This window comes from Somniosus microcephalus, chromosome 13 (genome assembly GCF_052327205.1).
Source record: "Somniosus microcephalus isolate GS21.2 chromosome 13, FLI_Smic_1.0, whole genome shotgun sequence".
Classification (NCBI taxonomy): domain Eukaryota; kingdom Metazoa; phylum Chordata; class Chondrichthyes; order Squaliformes; family Somniosidae; genus Somniosus; species Somniosus microcephalus.
The window spans coordinates 6,132,983-6,155,850 of NC_140999.1; the positions used below are offsets into that span (position 1 = coordinate 6,132,983).

Here is a 22,868-nt window from a genome sequence, read left to right on the forward strand (position 1 = left end):
TTTTCTGCTAATCTTGAAGTGATTATACCTAGAGCAAGTCATTTGGCGCAGTGTGGCGTCGCGTCTATTTGCTGCTCAGGATCCGCAAAAAGAAGTTCTGGAGGCAATGAGACCGCTAGGTTTTAAGTAGATTTACCTTAACTGTGTGGAGTGAAAATGACATTCTAAACGGCTAAATAGAGCGCCTGTACCAATGTCCGAGTGAAGCCCGAGAAATGACCGTGAACAAATCTGACGTGATTTACTCTGCAGTATTGATTTCTTTTAAAAGTAAATACTAATACTTTCTAACACTCATAATTGTTTTAATTTCTTAGTTTCATTTTGTAAGCCAGTTTCTGTTTCTTTGTACCCTCTTCTAAGTATCGTCTAAGGCTCGCCAGTCTTGAACAACCCCCAGCGATGGAAATTTTACCTGATGAAAGCCTTCCCCCAGGAGCTAATTGCAACTGGGCAATCTGGAAGTGCCTTAACAGACTTGGGACCGGTGTAGGTTGCTCAAAGGGATATTCAACCAGCCCGACAACTTGTGAATGTGGAACTGAGGCACAGACTATGCAACATCTCCTGCAATGCCCATCGTTAGAGGAACCCTGCACTGTTGCAGAGCTTGCCGAATCCAACAACAAGGCGCAAAAATGTGTCCAGTCCTGGCTGGGCTATGTATAGACTGTCCGTGGACACGATAAGAAGAAGAAGTATCGTCGCGCTATACCTCTTGCCCATCCCCCCGGCTCATAGAGTAAGTGACTTGTACTCCGGCCTACACATAGTCTGCATGCTTGGGGGCAACTTCAGATCTCTCTTGCTCTGTGTCTAACTGTAGCCAGAGCATCTACAGAAATGGCCTCTCTTCCTGTCTCTGCACCGTTGCCTCTGGAGTCACCCAAGGATTTATCTTTGGCTCCTTCCTCTACCTCATCCATAGGCTGTCCCTTAGTGATATCATCTCCGACATGGAGTCAGCTTCCACGTGTACACCATTGACACTCGGCTCTACCTCTCCACCACCTGTCTTGACTGCTGCACTGTCTGTGTTGTCGGACTGTGTCCCCTACATCCAGTGTTTGATGAGCCGGTATTTCCTCCAGCTAAAAGAACCCCCCCCCCCCCCCCCCCACCAAGCAAACTTCGTAGCCTACCACCCCCCGCCCTGATCACTGTCTCAGACCAAAACAGCCGGTTCACAAACTCTGTGTCCAACCCCACATTCCATCGCAAAGACCACTTGCATTCACCTCTAACATCACTCCTCTCCAACTGCTGCTGAAATTCTCATCCATACCTTTTGTTGTCTCCGGGGTCAACTATTCCAGTGCTCTCCTGACCCGCCTCCCGTCCTCTACCCTCCGTAAACTTTAGCTCATCCAAAACTCGCTATATCCTAACCTGCACTAGGTCCCTCTCGCCCATCCTCGCCAAACTATGTTGGCTCACAGTCCCCCAATACCTTCAATTTAAATCGTTCACCCTTGCGTTTAAATCCCTTCATGGCGTCATCCCTCCCAATCTCTCTAACCTTCACAAACCCCCTCCACCGAAAACCGCATCCGACTGGAACGGCGAGTCTGAAACCGCATCCGACTGGAACGGCGAGTCTGAAACCGCATCCGACTGGAACGGCGAGTCTGAAACCGCATCCGACTGGAGCGGCGAGTCTGAAACCGCATCCGACTGGAGCGGCGAGTCTGAAACCGCATCCGACTGGAGCGGCGAGTCTGAAACCGCATCCGACTGGAGCGGCGAGTCTGAAACCGCATCCGACTGGAGCGGCGAGTCTGAAACCGCATCCGACTGGAGCGGCGAGTCTGAAACCGCGTCCGACTGGAGCGGCGAGTCTGAAACCGCATCCGACTGGAGCGGCGAGTCTGAAACCGCATCTTCTGCTCGGGCCTAATGCCGCCTGTTTTTTGTCTTGCTTCTCAAACCTATTTGTTTTAAGCAGCGATTACTGGAGACATAACAATAACTTGTATATTTATATATTAAGTGGTGGAAGAGAAGGAAGAATTGAGCCTGGCAAGTGAACGGAATTACTTCTCAGCGATGGTCATTAACCTAGGATGCTGTTGAAATTTCTTACGCAGTTGCTCCTAACAGTTACTTCTGCCTAATTGTTCAAATGCCACTTGTGCCCTTTCTTGGAAATTGCTGAGCCGGCAGGTTAAAGGGACGCATCATGGAGAACCTTGTACTGTTAACTGCATTAGTTCTTTAACTTTCTGTCCTCTGAGGTAAAGATGCTACCTTTTTGGAAATAGGGAGGGGAAGAGAGGGATTGCAACAACTATATATTCCAACTGATTGCAAGTGGTGTGTCCTTAACCTGAATGCATTAGATTCCGCAGTTTGAAGATATCAAATTTGAAGCCGCCAGTCTTCTGTCAGAGTTATATTGCCAACAGGTAAGAGGAAGTAAAACTTTTTGCTTTTTATAGAAGTGTATCGGTTCAACTCATTTAACTTCCTGTAATCTGGTGTATAGGGATAATGGACATTTCTCGGCGCCTTATACACAAGGTGATTGATCGAGTCTTAAGTCTGGTCAAATACGCAGCCTGGATCAAATAAAAATGGCGTTTACGGCTTGTTATTGTGCTGAAAGGGCAGAGTCCAGTGGGTGGAGTTAGAAAATGGGTCTGTTCTGTTTTCTGACCAGCGATAGTGGGAGTAATTATTGTACACATTTTTAAAAATATATATTTATTTTGAGCTTCAATAGTAAGAAAGTCTTGCTACAATTGTACAGAGCTTTGGTGAGATCATACCTGGAGTACTGGGCACAGTTTTGGTCTCCTTATCTGAGGAAGGATATACTTGCCTTAGAGGTGTTACAATGAAGGTTCACCAGACTGATTCCTGGGATGAGAGGGCTGTCCTATGAGGAGAGATTGTGTAGAATGGGCCTATACTCTCTGGAGTTTAGAAGAATGAGAGGTGATCTCATTGAAACATACAAGATTCTGAGGGGGATTGACAGGGTAGATGCCGAGAGGTTGTTTCCCCTGGCTGGAGTGTCTAGAACCAGGGGGCATAGTCTCAGGATAAGGGGTCGGCCATTTAAGACCAAGATGAGGAGGAATTTCTTCACTCAGAGGGCGGTGAATCTTTAGAATTCTCTACCCCAGAGGGCTGTGGATGCTCAGTCGTTGAGTATATTCAAGGCTGAGATCGATAGATTTTTGGACTCTAGGGGAATCGAGGGATATGGGGATCGGGCGGGAAAGTGGAGTTGAGGTCGTTGATCATCCATGATCTCATTGAGTGGCGGAGCAGGCTCAAGGGCCCAAATGGCCGACTCCTGCTCCTATTTCTTATGTTTATGTTCAATGCATTCACTATCATTAAAGCAACCAAATCTCTTTTTAAAAAACCCTTTAATGTTAGCCTTTTAACATTTAAAAAAAAACCATATAATTCAGAATTCCAGATTGGATTTCAGGGCTCTATTGATTGTGGATGTGTGCTGGAGGAGAGTGGTCAATGTACTACCCATTTTCAGTAAGGGAGATAGAGCTAGCCCAGGTAATTACAGGCCAGTTAGCTTAACATCTGTGGTAGGGAAAGTGTTCGCCTCCTTCAGGATAACATTACCATGTATGCAGATAAAGAGCAAATGGTTGGAAGTAGCCAGCATGGATTTCGAAAGGGACAGTCGTGCTTGACAAACCTCATAGAATTCAATGAGGCGGTAACGGACTTGGTAGATGGGGAAATGCAGTGGATGTGGTGTACGTGGACTTTAAGAAAGCCTTTGACAAGGCACCACACGGGAGATTACTGGAGAAGATTAAGGGGCTATAGGCTTGGGGGGGATGATCGCAAACTGGATTGAAATTTGGTTAGAAGGGAGAAAACCGAGTATGGGCAGTTTTTTTTCCCCCAGAGTGGTTGGAAGTGGGTCGTGGTGTCCAGGGTTCAGTTCTGGGAGCCATTTCTGGTCACTGTCTGTATCAGTGATTTGGTTTATAGGCCTAGAGGGAATGGTGTTGAAATTGCAGGAGGTGTAGTTAATGCTTTAGAAGACGGTAAAAAGCCACAATGGAATAGTGATAAAATGGAACCGGTTAAAATGTGGCAGGTGGAATTTCATGTCAGGAAGTGTGCAATGAAAGGTTTCGGTTAAAATTGACAGCAGTAATTATGCTCTTAATGGAAGTCGGCTCATCGCTGTGCAAGAGCGGAGGGATTTGGGAGTATAGGTGCACAGGACGTTAAAGGCAGCACTTCCGGTTGATAGCACTGTTTTATAAAATAATAAAAATAAAGCTAATGAAATTCTAGATTTTATTGCATGAGGAGGTATAGAATTAAAAAAATCAAAAGGTAACTGATCCTGTATAAAGCCGTAAGACCTCAGTTAGAGTAATGTGTAGTATTGGGCTCCACACTATAGGAAGGATATTGTGGCTTTAGAGAGGGCACAATGCAGTCTTGCTACGATGCTGCCTGGTGTGAGGAAATCCAAATATGAAGAAAGGCTTGAAAAATTGTGTCATCCTTCATCAGAACGGTGCAGATTCCAGGGCGATGTGATAGAAGTGTTCAAAATTATGAAGGACAGGACAGAATAGCTAGCAGAGCAGACCAATGTTCCCACTAAGCAGCACGGCCACGCAGCGATCTGGAGGTCCCGTGCAGGCCGCTCAGTGGCTTTATAATGCACGGGCCCAATAATTTGAATGGGCAGCGCAGTCCCTTAAAGGGGCCATGTACCCCCAAAAAATTAGAGGGAACTTTGGAGCAGACTGTCTCCAGTAGTTGAGGGGTCTGGAGCAAGGCCCATAGATACAAGATTAAATGCAAGAGATTTAGAACAGGGGGCTGAGAGATTATTGCATTCACTTCCAGGATCAATGGTTGCGGCAGAAACTGTCGGCATTCAAGATGAGATTGGATTGGTGGATGAAGGGATATGGGGACAGGGTGGGTAACTGTGATTTAGAGCTGTTTGTACGCATGGAGGGTAAACACAGACGCAGGCTGGTTGGGCCTGATTCCCTGTTGTGACTTCAGTGCATTTCTCGCAGTAGGGGACTATTTAGATATCACAGTTGGGGAACTGCAAAGCAGCAACTGATCAGAGTGTGCTGCACTCCTCCAGTGCTGTGATATTTAATCATCAACTTTCCCTCCTGACTTCAGTCCAGGCATTCGTTGTCAATTTAAAATCTTCTCTCCTTATACCTACCCTGCTGGGCTGCCTCTACTTGTAAATCTCTTCCTGGTTCTCCCCTACTGGGCTCTCTCTGATTATAAATCTCCTCTCTCTCGATTTATCTATGCTGCTGGGCTGTCTCTGGTTTTAAAACAGCAGTGCGAGCTTGGACTGAATTCAGGAAACAGGAAGGAGAGTTACTATTTAAATATCACAGCACTGACGGAGAGAAGCATTTTCTAACCAGCTGTTTCTGGGCTCCTCCAGTGCTTCCCAACTCGTGGGTTCAAATCCCAGGGCAATCATTTTCTAAAATCTGGACTTTTTATTCAGTTCTTTGGGCCAACAGAGGTGCCTCACAGTTCCTTGCAAAGGAAGTGAATGAGGATGAAGAAAGCTGAAGGCTGGCATGCATAACTATAACCTGTTGCTCTAACACTCTGATATTTAAATGGAAACGTGTCCCACCTGCCTCCATCCAGTTCAGCCTCCTGCAATGGACTTAAATTCACGAGACCCCCCAGCAAGATAGATACAGAGAGGAAAGATTTAAAATCAGTAGGGGGAGCCAGGACTGAAGTCAGGAGTGGAGCATTAACAACAACTTGTATTTATATAGCGCCTTTAACATAGTAAAATGTTCCAAGGCGCTTCACAGGAGCGTTATCAAACAAAATTTGACTGAGCCACATATGGAGATATTAGGACAGCTTGGTCAAAGAGGTAGGTTTTAAGGAGCGTCTTAAAGGAGGAAAGGGAGGTGGAAAGGTTTAGGGAGGGAACTCCAGAGCTTGGAGCTTAGGTCCTAGGCAGCTGAAGGCACAGCCGCAATTAAAATCGGAATGCTCAAGAGGCCAAAATTGGAGGAGCAGAGAGATCTCGGTGGGTTGTAGGGCTGGAGGCGATTAGAGATAGGGAGGGGCGAGACAATGGAGGGATTTGAAAACCAGGATGAGAATTTTAAAATCGAGGCATTGCTTAACCGGGAGCCAATGTCGGTCAGCGAGCACAGGGGGTGATGAGTGAACGGGACTTGGTGCAAGTTAGGACACGGGCAGCAGAGTTTTGGATGACAAGTTTACAGACAGTAGAACGTGGGAGGCCGGCCAGGAATGTGTTGGGATAGTCTAGGAGCAGAGCAATATCTGATCATGAAATGAGAAAGAAAAGAGAAATGGTATTGCTGGGCAACGTCTGACGGGATGTGGGTGGAAGCTTCAATTATGTTGATCCTCATCTTGTACGATGGTCGTGGCTTTCTTTTGGGGGTGGGATTTGGACTGAGGCGATGGGCCATCTTATGCAATGGCTGCCTTATACAAAGGCGTACAATGTTGCCAAGATTGGTGGGAGGCCAGGGGATTGGGAAATTTTTAAAAACCAACAAAGGATGACTAAAAAAAAAATAGAGAGAGATGATGAATTATGAGAGTAAACTGGCAAGAAATATTACAACAGATAGTAAGAGCTTCTACAGGTATATAAAAAGGAAAAGAGTAGCTAAAGTAAACATTGGTCCCTTAGAGGATGAGACTGGGGAATTAATAATGGGGAACGGGGAAATGGCAGAGACTCTGAACGAATATTTTGTATCTGTCTTCACAGTAGAAGACACTAACAACATCCCAATAATGGGTCACGGGGAGGGGGGAACTAAAGACAATCACTATCACTAAGGAAATAGTACTCGGTAAAATAATGGGACTAAAAGACAACAAGTCCCCTGGACCTGATGGCCTGCATCCCAGGGTCTTAAAAGAAGTGGCTGCAGAGATAGTGGATGCATTGGTTGCAATATACCAAAATTCCCTGGACTCTGGAGAGGTCCCAGCAGATTGGAAAACCGCAAATGTAACACCCCTATTTAAGAAAGGAGGGAGACAGAAAGCAGGAAACTATAGACCAGTTAGCCTAACATCTGTCGTTGGGAGAATGCTGGAGTCCTTCATTTAAGGAAGCAGTAGCAGGGCATTTAGAAAAACATACTGCAGTCAAGCAGAGTCAGGTTTATGAAAGGGAAATCATGTTTAACAAATTTGCTGGAGTTCTTTGAGGATGTAACAAGCAGGGTGGACAAGGGTGAGCCAGTGGATGTGGTGTATTTGGATTTCCAGAAGGCATTCGATAAGGTGCCACATAAATGGTTACTGCATAAGATAAGAGCTCACAGAGTTGGGGGTAATGTATTAGCATGGATAGAGAATTGGCTAACTAACAGAAAGCAGAGTCGGGATAAATGGGTCATTTTCCGGTTGGCAAACGGTAACTAGTGGGGTGCCAAAGGGATCGGTACTGGAACCCAACTATTTACAATCTACATTAATGACTTGGATGAAGGGACCGAGTGTAATGTAGCCAAGTTTGCGGATAATGCAAAGATGGGTGGGAAAGCAAGTTGTGCAGAGGACTCAAAGAATCTGCAAAGGGATATAGACCGGCTAAGTGAGTGGGCAAACATTTGGCAGATGGAGTATAATGTGGGAAAGTGTGAGGTTATCCACTTTGGCAGGAAAAATAAAAAAGCAAAATATTATTTAAATGGAGAGAGATTCAGAGGGACCTGGGGGTCCTTGTGCATGAAACACAAAGTTAGCATGCAGGTACAGCAAGTAATCAAAAAGGCAAATGGAATGTTGGCCTTTATTGCAAGGGGGTTGGAGTATAAAAGCAGGGAAGTCCTGCTACAACTGTACAGGGTATTGGTGAGACCACACCTGGAGTACTGCGTACAGTTTTGGTCTCCTTATTTAAGGAAGGATATACTTGCATTGGAGGCAGTTCAGAGACGATTCACTCGGTTAATTCCAGAGATGAAGGGGTTGACTTATGAAGAAAGGTTGAGCAGGCTGGGCCGATACTCATTGGAATTTAGAAGAATGAGAGGATGATCTTAATGAAACATATAAGATACTGAGGGGGCTCGACAAGATAGATGCAGAGGGAATGTTTCCCCTCGTGGGGAAATCTAGAACTCGGGGGCACAGTTTCAGAATAAAGGGTCGCCCTTTTAGAACTGAGATGAGGAGGAATTTCTTCTCTGAAGGTCGTAAATCTGTGGAATTCTCTGCCCCAGAGAGCTGTGGAGGCTGGGTCATTAAATACATTTAAGGTGGCGATAGACAGATTTTTGCAAGATAAAGGAGTGAAGGGTTACGGGGAGCGGGCAGTGAAGTGGCTTTGAGCCCAAGATCAGCCATGATCTTATTGAATGGCGGAGCAGGCTCGAGGGGCCAAGTGGCCTATTCCTGCTCCTATTTCTTATGTTCTTATGTATACATGTGAGTATATCTAGCAGGTGAAGGGCAGGACACTGCCAGAGCTGAAGAGAAGACGAGATAAAGCAAGAAGTAGTGGTCATTAGGTTATAGAACCTCGAAGGCTGCAGCCAGAAGGGACGGTAGTTGCACAGGTTTGAGGACACCTGGGCAAGAATGAGTTAGTGTGGGAAACGTTGCAGTGAGTGTAGATCTTCATGCAGGGAGGGCAGTGGACAATGTATTTGGAGATTAGGAGAAACCGTTCTGGCCATAGAGCTACTGATAAAATGGAGAACGGTTGTAACCAAGGTTTTTTGTAAGCTGCGCTTTGTTCTTTGCGACCTGTTTCTTTTAATGAACTGTCTCTTTACGCATGCTCGGTATTTACAATGTAAAAGCCGGTGAGCGGCCTGCGTGGGACCTTTCCCATTACGCAGCCGCGCAGCTTAGAGGGAACATTGGTTCGTTGGAGGTGAGAGGTGAGAGTTAAGAGTACGATACAAAACTCTGCGACAGAGAATCCGTAGTCCTAACCTTACTACTTCACTGGGAAGTTTTGTTCCAGTCATCGTGTGTTGTAATTACTACATTTATTTCACATCTGGTGGCATACCTACGTTGATTGAGTCTCTGCGGGATTATATTCTGCCTTGTTCCACATGCTAGTTTGAAGTAACAATGCTGTTTGCCTTTCAGAATCTGGTTGATTCAGCAAAACCACTTTTACGGAAAGCGATACAGATCTCTCAGCAGACGCCTTACTGGCACTGTCGACTGCTCTTTCAGCTTGCAGTATGTACCTTTTTTGTTAACTTGCGGCTAATGGGGGTTTCTTGGCACAGAGTGAAAGAAAACTTTTAGCGTTAAGAGCCTAAGAAATTATGAATCAAGAGGTTGTCCAACTCTGGTTACCTCTGGGCAGCCTGGTGATGTTGAGAGTAGAAGTTGAGAGTAGAAGGTAATGGGTTTACATCTGCAATTACCCACACCACCGCTTCTAATTTAATCAGCTCTATTTATATATTTTTCCTCTCCATTTTCTCCTCCCCAAGGTGTCTACTCTCACAGGGGACTGTTCAACTCACAACCTCTGTCAATCCTCTTTTCCCATTGTATCCTTAATGTTAAGAGTGGCTACACTATGCAGCCCAATTTTTTTTTAAATTCATTCACGGGATGTGGGCATCGCTGGCAAGGCCAGCATTTATTGCCCATCCCTAACTGCCCTCGAGAAGGGGGTGGTGAGCTGCCGCCTTGAACCACTGCAGTCCGTGTGGTGAAGGTACTCCCACAGTGCTGTTGGGGAGGGAGTTCCAGGATTTTGACCCAGCGACAATGAAGGAACGGCGATATATTTGCAAGTCAGGATGATGTATGACTTGGAGGGGAACTTGGAGGTGGTGGTGTTCCCATGCGCCTGCTGCCCTTGTCCTTCTAGGTGGAAGAGGTCGTGGGTTTGGGAGGTGCTGTTGAAGAATCTAAAAGCCAAACCTTGGGTATTTCTTCACAAGGAAGGAAAGGGATGAAATCAACCGGCAAATTGCATGTGGTGGCACTCGGTTACAGATGCCCATTCTTAAAGACTCGACAATGAGCGTTGGTTGGCTTCACGATCTCCCCGCTCCCTTGCTTGAGGGTGCTGAGCCTAAAGAAAGAAAGACTTGCATTTCTATAGCACCTTTCCCAAAGTGCTTTACAGCCAATGAAGTACTTTTTGAGGTGTAGTCACTGTTGTAATGTAGGAAACGCAGCAGCCAATTTGCGCACAGCAAGCTCCCACAAACAGCAGTGTGATAATGACCAGATCGTCTGTTTTAGTGATGTTGGTTGAGGGATAAGTATTGGCCCCGGGACACCGGGGAGAGCCCCCCGCTCTTTGAAATTGTGTCATGGTATCTTTAACGTCCACCTGAGGGCAGACGGTTTAACGTCTCATCCGAAAGACGGCACCTCTGACAGTGCAGCAATCGCTCAGCGGTACACTAACTAGTGGCCTTACTGCTATCTGGCTGAGATCAACCAATTCAGGAGAGACTGAACCCTTCTGGTTCCACTTTCTAATTGCGCCTTCGTAGAAGCTATAGTTGTAGTTTCCAGGCTAAGACTGACGAGGATGGGAGAGAGAGAGTAAACTGACCGGACACATGGTGCATCAGGGTAAAGTGAGAAACCAGTGGACAGATTGTTTTCACCTCGGCAAGTTACAGAGGAATAATTGCAAAGGCCCGGAAGTAGGCCACTACTTGCATTGAGGGAGAAAATTATCTAACTGCCTACCTCTGTCTTGCATTGGAATTTGCCAGCAACACGGGTTTGAGGTAATAGGGGTGCCACATTTGACCTCAGTATTTCCAGAACTGGCTCAGCACCCTCAGGCAAGGGAGCGGGGAGATCGTGAAGCCAACCAACGCTCATTGTCGAGTCTTAAAGAATGGGCATCTGTAACCGAGTGCCACCACATGCAATTTGCCGGTTGATTTCATCCCTTTCCTTCCTTGTGAAGAAATACCCAAGGGGTATTGGCTTTTAGATTCTTCAACAACACCTCCCAAACCCGCGACCTCTTCCACCTAGAAGGACAAGGGCAGCAGGCACATGGGAACACTGCCACCTCCAAGTTCCCCTCCAAGTCGCACATCATCCTGACTTGCAGTATATCGCCGATCCTTAATCGTCACTGGGTCAAAATCCTGGAACTCCCTCCCCAACAGCACTGGGAGCACCTTCACCACACGGACTGCAGCGGTTCAAGAAGGTGGCTCACCACCACCTGCTCGAGGGCAGTTAGGGATGGGCAAGTCATCCAAGGCTCCCCCTCCTGATAACTCTCCAATGACCACCTGATGGACAGTTTGTAGATAACTGGAGCAGGACCGAGTGTGGCGGAGATGCCCATAGAGTCGAATGGAGTGAGATACCAGAGGAGAGCTGGCAGTCGTACCCCAGCACTAGACGCCATTTGCAGATGGTGTGGCTGGGGGGGGTGGGGGGGGGAGGCGAGTGAAAAGAAACGTAGCTGTTGGGAAGTCAGTCTGTCCAGTGTCTTGTAGACCAGTAACCGAGCGTTTAACACTCGAGATGTGGCGATTTCCATGCTCGTTGATTCCTGATGGGTGAAAGCCGATCTCAGTTATACGCACTACATTTCCGCATTTTAAAGTGGCTGTAATAAGAATTTGAAGAAAAGCTTTATTTCTTTTTATTTTTGTTTCCCTTTCTACCAGCAACTGCACACATTAGAAAAAGATTTGGTTTCAGCATGTGATCTCCTAGGTGTTGGAGCCGAGTACGCGAGAGTAGTGGGATCGGAATATACAAGGTAACGCCAAAATCTCTCGGATTGAAACCATTGTTCCCTCTAAACTGTCTTTGTTGCTCGCGGCCTGTTTATTTCGATGCACAGTCTCTTTAAATTTCTGCGCATGCGCAGTATTTCAAATGGAAAAGCTTTTGAGCGGCCTGCACAGTACTTTGCAGATTACTACATGGCCGCGCACGCAGCTTAGAGAGGGAACGTTGATTGAGACCTACCTCCCTGCCAATCCCACAGATAGAAAAATAAGCCAAGCCGCAATTTTCGTGATTTGTGTGTGGGAATATCTGCCTCAAATGTGTAATTGTTGCCTACTTCAATCTGTCTTTCAGTTCTAATTGTAAATTTTCCTTAAAGAAGCAAATAATTCTTTTTCTTTCACTTGTGCTGGTGACAACACAAGGATGACTTCCTTATTTGTGTCTGTCTTCACGGAAGAAGATGCAAAAAACCTCCTGGAAATAGTGGAGAACCAAGGGACCTGCAGGAATGAGGAACTGAAAGAAATTAGTATTAGTAAAAAAAAAAAAGTACTCGAGAAATTAATGGGACTGAAAGCCGATAAATCCCCTGGACCCAATGGCCTACATCCTAGGATTCTGAAAGAGGTGGCTATAGAGATAGTGGATGCATTGGTTGTCATCATCCAAAATTCCATAGACTCTAGAACGGTTCCCATGGATAGGAAGGTAGAAAATGTAACCCCACGATTTAAGAAAGGATGGAGAGAGAAAATGGGGAACTACAGACCAGTTAGCCTGACATCAGTAGTAGGGAAAATGCTAGAATCTATTATTAAGGACGTAGTAACGGCACTTAGAAAATGATAATAGAGTTAACACGGATTTATGAAAGGGAAATCGTGTTTGACAAATCTTTGTTTTTTGAGGTTGTAACTAGCAGAATAGATTAGGGGGAACTAGTGGATGTGGTGTATTTGGATTTTCAGAAGGCATTCGATAAGGTGCCACACCAGGTTATTAAACAAGATTGGGGGTACTGTAATATACTAGCATGGATTGAGGATTGGTTAACGGACCGGAAACAGAGAGTAGGAATAAACAGGTCATTTTCGGGTTGGCAGGCTGTAACTAGTGGGGTACCACAAGGATCAGTGCTTGGGCCTCAGCTATTCACAATCTATTATCAATGATTTGGATGAGGGGACCAAATGTAATATATCCAAGTTTGTTGCTGATACAAAGCTAGGTGGGAATGTAAGTTGTGAGGAGGATGCAAAGAAGCTTCAAGGGGATATAGACAGGCTGAGTGGGCAAGAACATGGCAAATGGAATATAATGTGGAGAAATGTGAAGTTATCCACTTTGGTAGGAAAAATAGAAAAGCAGAGTATTTTTTAAATGGTGAGAGATTGGGAAATGTTGGTGTTAAGAGGGACCTGGGTGTCCTTGTACACGAATCACTGAAAGTTAACATGCAGGTACAGCAAGCAATTAGGAAAGCAAATGGTATGTTGGCCTTTATTACAAGAGGATTTGAGTATAAGAGTAAAGACGTCTTACTGCAATTATATAGGAGAATAATAGCAATAATCTATTGAGACCACACCTTGTGTATTGTGTACAGTCCTTACCTAAGGAAGAATATACTTGCCGCAAAGGGAGTGCAACGAAGGTTCACCAGACTAATTCCTGGGATGGGGGGATTGTCCTATGAGGAGAGATTGAGTAGACTAGGCCTATATTCTCTGGAGTTTAGAAGAATGAGAGGTGGTCTCATTGAAACATATCAAATTCTTACAGGGCTTGACAGGGTAGACGCAGGGAGGATGTTTCCCCTGGCTGGGGAGTCTAGAACCAGGGGTCACAGTCTCAGGATAAGGGGTCGGCCATTTAGGACTGAGATGAGAAGAAATTTCTTCACTCGGAGGGTGGTGAATCTGGAATTCTCTGCCCCAGTGGGCTGTGGAGGCTCAGTTGTTGAGTATATTCAAGACTGAGATCGATAGATTTTTGAATATTAAAGAAATCAAGGGATATGGGGATAGTGCAGGAAAATGGAGTTGAGGTCGAAGATCAGCCATGATCTTATTGAATGGCAGGCTTGAGGGGCCGAATGGCCGACTCCTGCTCCTATTTCTTATGATGTTCTTCTAATGTTGGGCATCCTATAGTTTTTAAAGTTGCTATCTCCCTGCTGGTAAAGGCATTTTATTAACCAAACGTATTAAGGGATATGGGGCAAAGACAATCGTAGAGGGGCTACTTTTTTTTAAATTAATTCGCGAGATGTGAGCGTCGCTGGCAAGGCCAGCATTTATTGCCCATCCCTACTTACCCTTGAGAAGGTGGTGGTGAGCCGCCTTCTTGAACCACAGTAGTCATGTGGTGGGACGTAGCAGTTTGGTGCAATTGAGTGGCTTGCAAGGCCGTTTCAGAGGGCAATTAAGAGTCAACCACATTGCTGTGGGTCTGGAACCACACATAGGCCAGATCAGGTAAGGATGGCAGATTTCCTTCCCTAAAGGGCATTAGTAAACCAGATGGGTTTTTACAATAATCTGGTAGTTTCATAGTCACCATTACTGATACCAGCTTTTTATTTCAGATTTATTTAATTAACTGAATTTAAATTCCCTGATCTCATTAAATGGTGGAACAGGCTCGAGGGGCTGAATGGCCTCCTCCTATTCCTAGGTTCCTAACTTGAGTGAAATCTGTGGTATGAACCTGTGTCCTACCTCAGTTCAGGTATGCTGTCCTCAGTGTCTTTCTGTATTTGCAGGCCATTTGCAATCTGGATTCTCAGCCCTCGCCCCCTCTATTTCTCATACAATCCGTGTATGTTTCTGGAGACCCTGTATCCTCTCCACCCACTTCTGCCCCATCTGCCACTGAAACCCTTTTTCATGTTTGTCACCTCTCCACGCGATTACTCCCGTGCTCTCCTGACCAGTCTCCCATTCTCTGACCGCCATAACCTTCAGCTCATCCAAATCTCTGCTGCCCATACCCTATCTGTTCTTTAATTTTGTTTGAGGGATAACTATTGGCCCAGGACACCAGGGAGAACTCCCCTGCTCCTCTTCGGAAAATGTCCCATGAGATCTTTTATGTCCACCTGAGCGGGCAGACGGGGCCTCGGTTTAACGACTTATCCGAAAGACGGCACCTCCCAACAGTGCAGCACTCCCTCAGCACTGCACTGCGGTGTTGGTCTGGATTTTGTGCTCAAGTCTCTGGAGAAGCAAAAGCGAATTTAAATTTCTGAATTTCTCATGAATTCTTCCTTTTATTTACTGAGTGGTTTATAGTTTCATGTGTATATTACTAAATTAAATTCACGAGTGTAATTATAAACTTCTCTCTCTTATCTTGCAGAGCACTCTTCCTCTTAAGCAAAGGCATGGTAAGCTTTTTTCCATTTAGTTAAATTAGCATCCAACCTTTGTACAGAATTTTCTCCAGTCTCTAACCTCCTGCAGCTAGTGTGCCCATCACTTAGAAATCTTCCAACTGATGTAGGGAATGTTGTAGAATACCTCAGAGAGTGTGTGTGTGTGTGTGTGACCCACAAGGGTTCTCTCTATGTGGAGTGTGAGGGAGGGCTGCAGAAATCCAGCTCTTGCCAGTGGATGAATGTCTTCAGTGGTGGTAAGAAGTACCGAGACACAGTGCCCCACCCTATAGCCAGGTGGCTTACCAAATGTGGGGAGAATTTGAGCTTCACCAGAGAGTCGCTGTGCCACAGAGAGCAGGAAGGCTCCGTTTCCAATCTCCAGTTTGCAGTTACCGAGCCAACCTCAGTCGGGTTGGCACAGGATGTGCTACAGTTGGTCCAAATGTGTTGGGGTGGCAAAAGTTAGCCAGGGGTTACAGCTCCCGATCACCATCCAGAATTGTGTGTGTGTGAATGATCAGGACAGGATCCAGATCCAGTTTGGCTCTGTTACCCCGCTTCCCCCCCCCCCCCCCCCCCCCCTACTGACACTCCCTGTCCAGGCTCACGCCTGAATAATGGCCGCTTGGCTGAGGTACTGGGAGGCAGCAAGGGAGCGTGAAATCTTAACTGCAGCAGAGTAAATGCCTTTGGGAGAGGAAACAAGCTTGTAAAAAATTGGCAAAGGAGAGAAGTCCTTTTTTTGAAAGATGTAAAATTTCTAGTGGACAGCAGTGAAGTGGCAGCCTACGCATGTGCTCTCCGGTCCTGGAGTGGGGCTGGAACCCACAATCTCCTGACTCCAGCAAGAATGCTGCTGCCAACTGACCCCAGCTGATGCTCTTCAAGAGCTTCTAAGGGGTCTTTTACACCCCCCCCCCCCCCCCCCCCAAAAAAAGTCAGGTTTTAAAACCCTCTGGGATATTCTGCAGCATTGTTTATATGGAGTCGGGTCAGGTGTTGGAACCCGCTGCCGTGATGCCCGAGACTGGTCAGTGCCGGGCGACGGTTAAGTCACCCGGCCACATCCAGAAAGTGCCAGCATCTTCGGGCGGCTGAGCGCCCGGAGGAGGGGAGGGGCGCGGGCCCTTCGACGGAGGAAATGCTGGCAAGAGGCTGGTATTACCCAACAAGCCTCCACAACCTACAAGGGATGGCACAGCTGCTGTACAGAGCAAGTCGCTGAAAGAGCGACCATGGACAGTCCCGCACGCAACACCAGGGTTCTTGTCCTTTTGCTTTATAAAGGGGGTGTGGAGGACATCACAGGAGCTCTGACGGTAGTCGATCAATGGTGATGGTGATTATTTATATGATGTTGTGATTTTTAAGCTTGGTGTGTTCTCCCTGTTGGTCTCCAGCTGCTGTTGATGGAGCGGAAGCTGCAGGAAGTCCACCCTCTCCTGACTCTCTGCGGCCAGATTGTGGAGAACTGGCAGGGCAACCCCATACAGAAGGAGTCACTACGCGTCTTCTTCCTGGTACTACAGGTCACGCACTACTTGGACGCAGGGCAGGTGAGCAAAGAAAAGTTCTCTAAACACCACAAAGAAAGTGGCAGCAGCACAAGATTAAAAGGAAAGCACAATACACGGGAGCTGTGTAACTAGGCCAGTGAAAGAAATAGATTGGGGAGATAAAAGGACCATGGGGTTCGGAATAAAATCCGACTCGTGCTCGTCACTGCAGAAGGGCATATGAGTGCTGGTTGTGGCTTGAAATATTAAGGCTGCGTGTACATTGTACTGGGCGCAGTGCTGGTGTTGCTGGCTCCTGGTCTTGGGCAGCTGGTGGCAACGCTAAAGTAGACTTGTTTTGCAAAGTGCCGCTGGCTGGATTGGAAGAAAAACTGAACCAACTGGGACTCTCTTTTTTCTCTAGAAAAAAGAAGGCTGAGGGGCAATGTTTCCTGTAATTTTATTTTTGGGTGCGTGGCCCCTTTAACAGGCTGTGCGGCCCGTTCAAATGTTCGCGCATGCACGGTTATTCCAGTTGAAAAGTGGGCGAGCGACCTGCCCGGGAGCTCCAGACCGCATGGCCAAGCAGTTTAAAGGGAACATTGCTGAGGGGGGATCAAATAGAGGTCTTCAAAATTATGAAAGGGTTTCGATAGGCTAGACGTAGAGAAGATGCTTCCACTTGTGGGGGAGACCAGAACTAGAGGCCACCAATATAAGATAGTCACTAATAAATCCAATTGGAAATTCAGGAGAAACTTCTTTACCCAGAGAGTGGTGAGAATGTGGAACTCGCTACCACAGGGAGTGGTCAAGGCGAATAGCATAGATGCATTTAAGGGGAAGCTGGATAAGCACACGAGGGAGAAAGGAATAGAAGGATATGGTGATGGGGTGAGATGAAGAGGGGTGGGAGGAGGCTGGTGTGGAGCATAAACACCGGCACGGACCAGGTGGGCCGAGTGAGCTGTTTCTGTAGTGTAGACTATATGTAAGTTTTCATGAGAGCTGAGAAGGTTCAGAGGTGGTCTGATGCAGGCTTTCAAGAATCTTAAAGATGATGCTAGGTTAAATAGTCGTGGATTGTTTGCACCAATCAGCAAGACAGCAGTGAGAGGGCACTCCTCATCGCAGAGAGAGGTAAAAGGGAGGTTAGGGAAAACATTCTTTATGCAGAGGATAACCAGAATAGGGAATTTCCTGCCACAAACCATTACAGAAGCTGAGTCCATACGTACTATTGAAAAGGAATTAGATCGGCGAAGCAGGCTCGAAAGGCCTACTCCTTCTATTTCTTATGTTCTTCTGACTTCGAGACGGGAGTTGGATAGGATTGAATGTACACCTATGTATAATTGCTTCATTAAGTATGTGTCTGTGCACCTGTTTGTATAATAGCTTCATAAATGTGTATGTATTTTCTTAACTCAATTTTAAAATAAAAAAGTAGCTTGTGAACAATGAATATTATGTAATTGTTCCACGGAAGCTCGAGGAACAGCACCTCATCTTCCGGTTAGGCACTTTACAGCCTGCCGGACTCAATATCGAGTTCAACAATTTCAGATCATAACCTCGGCCCCTATTACATTTTTATATATTTTTTATCCACACCTTTGGTTTGTGCCTTTTCCTTTATTTCTCTCCCACATGGCAGCTGTCTCTCACTCTGCCAGCGCATTTCGCACTTCATCTAGAGCCGTCTTTTGCCTCTTTACCTGTCCTATTACCATCTCGTCTCACCTTGAATATCTCTTAATGTCTCTTCACCTCTCACTGACCTTCCCTTTTGTTCTTTCATCCCCTCCCCCATTTCCTAGCCCCCAAACTGGCCTTTTAATCTGTTTCACTTCCTGTTTTTTTCCTCAGTTCTGACGAAGGGTTTTGACCTAAAACGTTAACTGTTTCTCTCTCTCCATGGATGTTGCCCTGGCCTGCTGAGTTTTTCCAGTGTTTTCTGTTGTTATTTCGGATTTCCAGCATCCGCAGTATTTTGCTATCGAATGAATAACGTGTGTTGTTCTTGAAGGTAAAAAGTGTGAAGCCCTGTTTGAAGCAGCTGCAGCAATGTATTCAAACCATCTCTACGCTACACGATGACGAGATCCTGCCCACTAACCCCGCAGACCTCTTTCACTGGCTACCCAAGGAGCATATGTGTGTGCTGGTTTATCTGGTGAGGAAGTGCTATACATTGCATTTTGCGCAATGGGGTGGTGGTGGGGAGGCAGGGCAGTGGTGGCGGGCTGAATCTCTGTGCTGCTCTGTTACGCACCTAGAGGCAGGCGTGATGCTGTTTTTAAAAATGCTGAGTGTGCCTGCCTGAGTCAGAAGGTCGTGGGTTCAAGTCCCACTCCAGAGACTTGAGCACATGGTCCAGGCTGAAACTCCAGCGCTGCACTGTCGGAGGCACCGTCTTTCAGATGAGGCGTTAAACCGAGGCCCCGTCTGCCCCCTCGGGTGGACGTAAAAGATCCCACGGCCACTATTTCAAAGAAAAGCGGTGGGGTGTTCTCCCCGGTGTCCTGGCCATTATTTATCCCTCAACCAACATCACTAAAAACAGATAATCAGGTCGATTTCTCTCAGTTGTTTGTGGGAGCTTGCTGTGTGTAAAGTGGCCCCGTCCTTCCTACATTCCAACAGTGACTACACTTCAAAAAGTTCTTCATTGCCCGTAAAATGCTTTGGGATGTCCTGTGGTCGTGGAAGTCGCTGTATAAATGCAAGTCTGTCTTATTTGAGCTGGAGACAGCTCTGCACGGTTACCTGGTGGCTCAGTTAGGGAGCACATTGCTCCGAGAACAGCAGAGCCATTCTGAGCAGGCAGGCGCCAGGTTCTAACCCCATTCTCTGCTGAGGTTCTGCGATTTGCCTCAGTGCCACCAGGCCAGGTAAGGGAGAGGATCACCCAGGGTTCCTGCTCCTGATCGCTATCCAGTGACTGAGGATAGGATCAGGGTTTGAATGTGAGCCTCTTTTCCTCACGCTTACAATTAAATAGCCCGGCGATAATCACTGGCATTTATTGCCCATTCCTAATTGCCCTTGAGAAGGTGGTGATGAGTCAGCTTCTTGAACCGCTGAAGGTACTCCCACAGCGCTGTTGGGGAGGGAGTTCCAGGATTTTGACCCAGCGACAATGAAGGAAAGTCCATATATTTCCAATTGAGGATGGTGTGTGACTTGGAGGGAAACTTGGAGGTGGTGGTGTTCCCATGCGCCTGCTGCCCTTGTCCTTCTAGGGGGTAGAGGTCGCAGATTTGAGAGATGCTGTCAAAGAAGCCTTGGCGAGTTGCTGCAGTGCACCTTGTAGATGTTACACACTGCAGCCATGGTGGAGGGAGTGAATGTTTTAAGGTGGTGGTTATTAAGAACCGGGAAGTGTCGCTGGGGAAGGGAATACTTTCCCACTTTCGGTTCACACTTTCTGAAGAAGCCTCAGTTCAGGTGGAGCATAAACTCCCTTTGCTCCCCTCAACAAGCACTCTGCATCCAGGTACACGTGTAGAGTGCAGCTCCCTCCCTGCCCTGCCCCAACAACGTGCTTTAACTGCAACAGCTAGTCGAGCACCCTCTTGTCGCTCTGCTTTTAATTTCTCGCACCAGCCACCTGAGTGAGATTACCAGTTTGTGCCACATTTATTGGCGTTTTATCTTTAAGCATCGACCTCTTTGCACTTGTAACGGAAGCCAGGTCCAGGTGCCAGAGGTGAAAGGGTGCTGGTCTGACTCACTTTGCCACCTAGTGGTCAAAACAATATTTTAAAATCAAATCGTAACGAAGATTAGAACATAACATAAGAACTAGAAGCAGGAGTCGGCCATTTGGCCCCTCGAGCCTGCTTCGCCATTCAACAAGATCCTGGCTGATCTTCGACCTCAACTCCACATTCCCACACTATCCCCATATCCCTTAATTCCCTCAGTTCCCAAAAATCTATCGACCTCTATCTTGAATATGCTCAATGACTGAACATCCACAGCCCTCCGGGGTAGAGAATTCCAAAGATTCACCACCCTCTGAGTGAAAACATTTCTCCTCATCTCAGTCCTAAATGGCCGACCCCTTATTCTGAGACTGTGACCCTGGTCTGAGGTTGAATATTTGGGCAATCTCTGGGGTTCATTAACTACAGAGACCATTTGGGAGGTGAAAATATTCAGAATATTGATAAATCATCACAAACAAACTCCATGAGGGTCACACAGGCCCTGATTTGCACTTTACTTCATAGTTGAGTAGCTTTTGAAAAGTCAACAATTATTTAAGGACATAATAATTATTTAATTTTAGTGATATGTCTGCTACTTTGAAGTGTCAGCTTGATTCAGTTGGAAACATTCTCACCTCAGAGTGAAATGGTTTGGGTTCAAGCGGTATCTCAGGACCTGAGTACCTAATCTAGCGCAACCATAAAACTGTAGCGTTGACAATTCCCTCAGGGGTCCTCCTGACTGGCAGTGTAAACCCCATGTACACATTAATGTGGAGCTTCTACCGAAGGCAATAATGACCAATCGGCGAGGAAATTAATGGCACCGAAGTTTGTAGCACACAAGGAGGCGACTTGGCCAATGGTATTTTTTTTAGATTAGAAACAACATTGCTAAAAAAAAATTCCATCAATCGCCAGTCAGGATCTTAGTTACTTTTAAGAGAATCCACCAGATGACGGGGCTCCGACACATTCACACACACAGCAGGATGTGGGTTGGTGCTGGTATAGTCCCAGTTTGACCTGGCTTTCAGGGAGAGGCTCCGAGTGATAACTGTTTAAATGATGAAGGATTTAGATAGAGTAAATAAAGAGAAACTTTCCACTAGCAGGAGGGTCAGTAACCAAATGGCGCAGATTTAAGGTTATTGGCAAAAGAACCAGGCGCGATATGGAGAAAACCTTTTTTACGCAATGAGTGGTTAGGATTTGGAATGCACTGCCTGACCGGGTGGGGAATGTAGACTCCATCGTAGGCTTCCAAAGGGAATTGGATCAATACTTGAAGGGGGAAAAAAATGGAGGGACATGAGGAAAGAGCGGGGGAGCGAGACTAAACAAAATTGCTGTTCGAAAGAGCCGGCAGAGACTCGATGGGCCGAACGGCCTCCTTCTCTGCTGTACTATTCGAAGCTAGGGAGGGAAACTCACTCTTGAGCGAGTTCATGCATCAGCTGGGAGCAGGTACCTATCTGAACTTAAAGCTGTGGAATTGAGGGTGTGGAAAGAATGCCCTTTATCCCCTTTTCTCTAGTACGTGCCAACTCTCGCTGGGCTTCGTAGGTGCCAGTTGCTCTCTGTCACTTTGCCCAAATACCCATTCTTCTTCTGCGAGACCAGACAGCGAGTTCGGGCAACTAGTTCAATTTGAGCCCACAGCCTTCTGACTCGGAAACGGGAATGCTACCGCTGAGCCATGGCTGACGAGGGGAATTGGATAAATAAGCGAGAGAGAAATATTTACAGGGCTGTGGGAAAAGGGCTGGGGAATGGGGCTAATTGGATAGCTCCTTCAGAGAGCCAGCACAAGCACGATGGGCTGAATGGCCTCCTGTGCTGTAGGATTCTAACAGGGCGGCATCACAGCTGAGCCCAGTCCTGTTCTCGCCCAACCTTCACCCATGCACACTGGATTGAAGATCAGGAGCCGGAACACCGGCTGATTTTTCTCTCTTCTCTTTGGTAACTGAGCCCAATCGTGGTACCTTAATTAGTCTCCAACTGTGATCAGCTAACTCGATTCAGAGCCGGGATCAGACCAGGGCCTTCTGGGTGTACATGGCACCACAGCGCACTGCGTTTCTGCATTTAACCACTGGGCATTGGGAAAGGGAAGGATGTTTGAGTGGGAAAAGGAAAGTTTACTTTTCCCAATTTCTTTTTTAAATTGCCGCATCAGTCAGGGGTGCATTCCCTGGAATTCAGAAGGTTAAGGGGTGATCTGATCGAAGTTTTCAAGATATTAACGGGAGTAGATAGAAAGAAACTATTTCTGCTGGTTGGAATTCTAGGACAAGGGGATATAGCCTAGAAATTAGAGCCAGGTCTTTCAGGAGTGAAGTCAGGAAACACTTCTACACACACAGGGCGGTAGAAGTTCGGAACTCTCTTCCGCAAACGGCAGTTGACGCTAAATCAATTGTTAATTTTAAATCTGAGATTGATTTTTTGTTAACCAAAGGTATTAAGGGATATGGGGCAAAGGTGGCTATAAAGGTCAGAGATCAGCCATGAACTCATTGAATGTCGGAACAGGCTCGAGGGGCTGAATGGCCTCCTCCTGTT

The 22,868-nt window shown here is 46.5% G+C and overlaps 1 protein-coding gene across 1 annotated transcript in view; it reads left to right on the forward strand.

Moving 5' to 3' along the window:
• The window catches only part of mau2 (MAU2 sister chromatid cohesion factor), a 75,892-nt gene that overhangs the window by 14,518 nt on the left and 38,506 nt on the right, over positions 1 to 22,868 (forward strand). The window contains exons 3-8 of the mRNA XM_086004404.1: positions 2,340 to 2,405; positions 9,112 to 9,207; positions 11,640 to 11,734; positions 15,070 to 15,097; positions 16,489 to 16,644; positions 18,614 to 18,760. Coding sequence (XP_085860530.1) covers positions 2,340 to 2,405; positions 9,112 to 9,207; positions 11,640 to 11,734; positions 15,070 to 15,097; positions 16,489 to 16,644; positions 18,614 to 18,760 — 588 coding nt within the window. The remainder of the gene's footprint in view (positions 1 to 2,339; positions 2,406 to 9,111; positions 9,208 to 11,639; positions 11,735 to 15,069; positions 15,098 to 16,488; positions 16,645 to 18,613; positions 18,761 to 22,868) is intronic.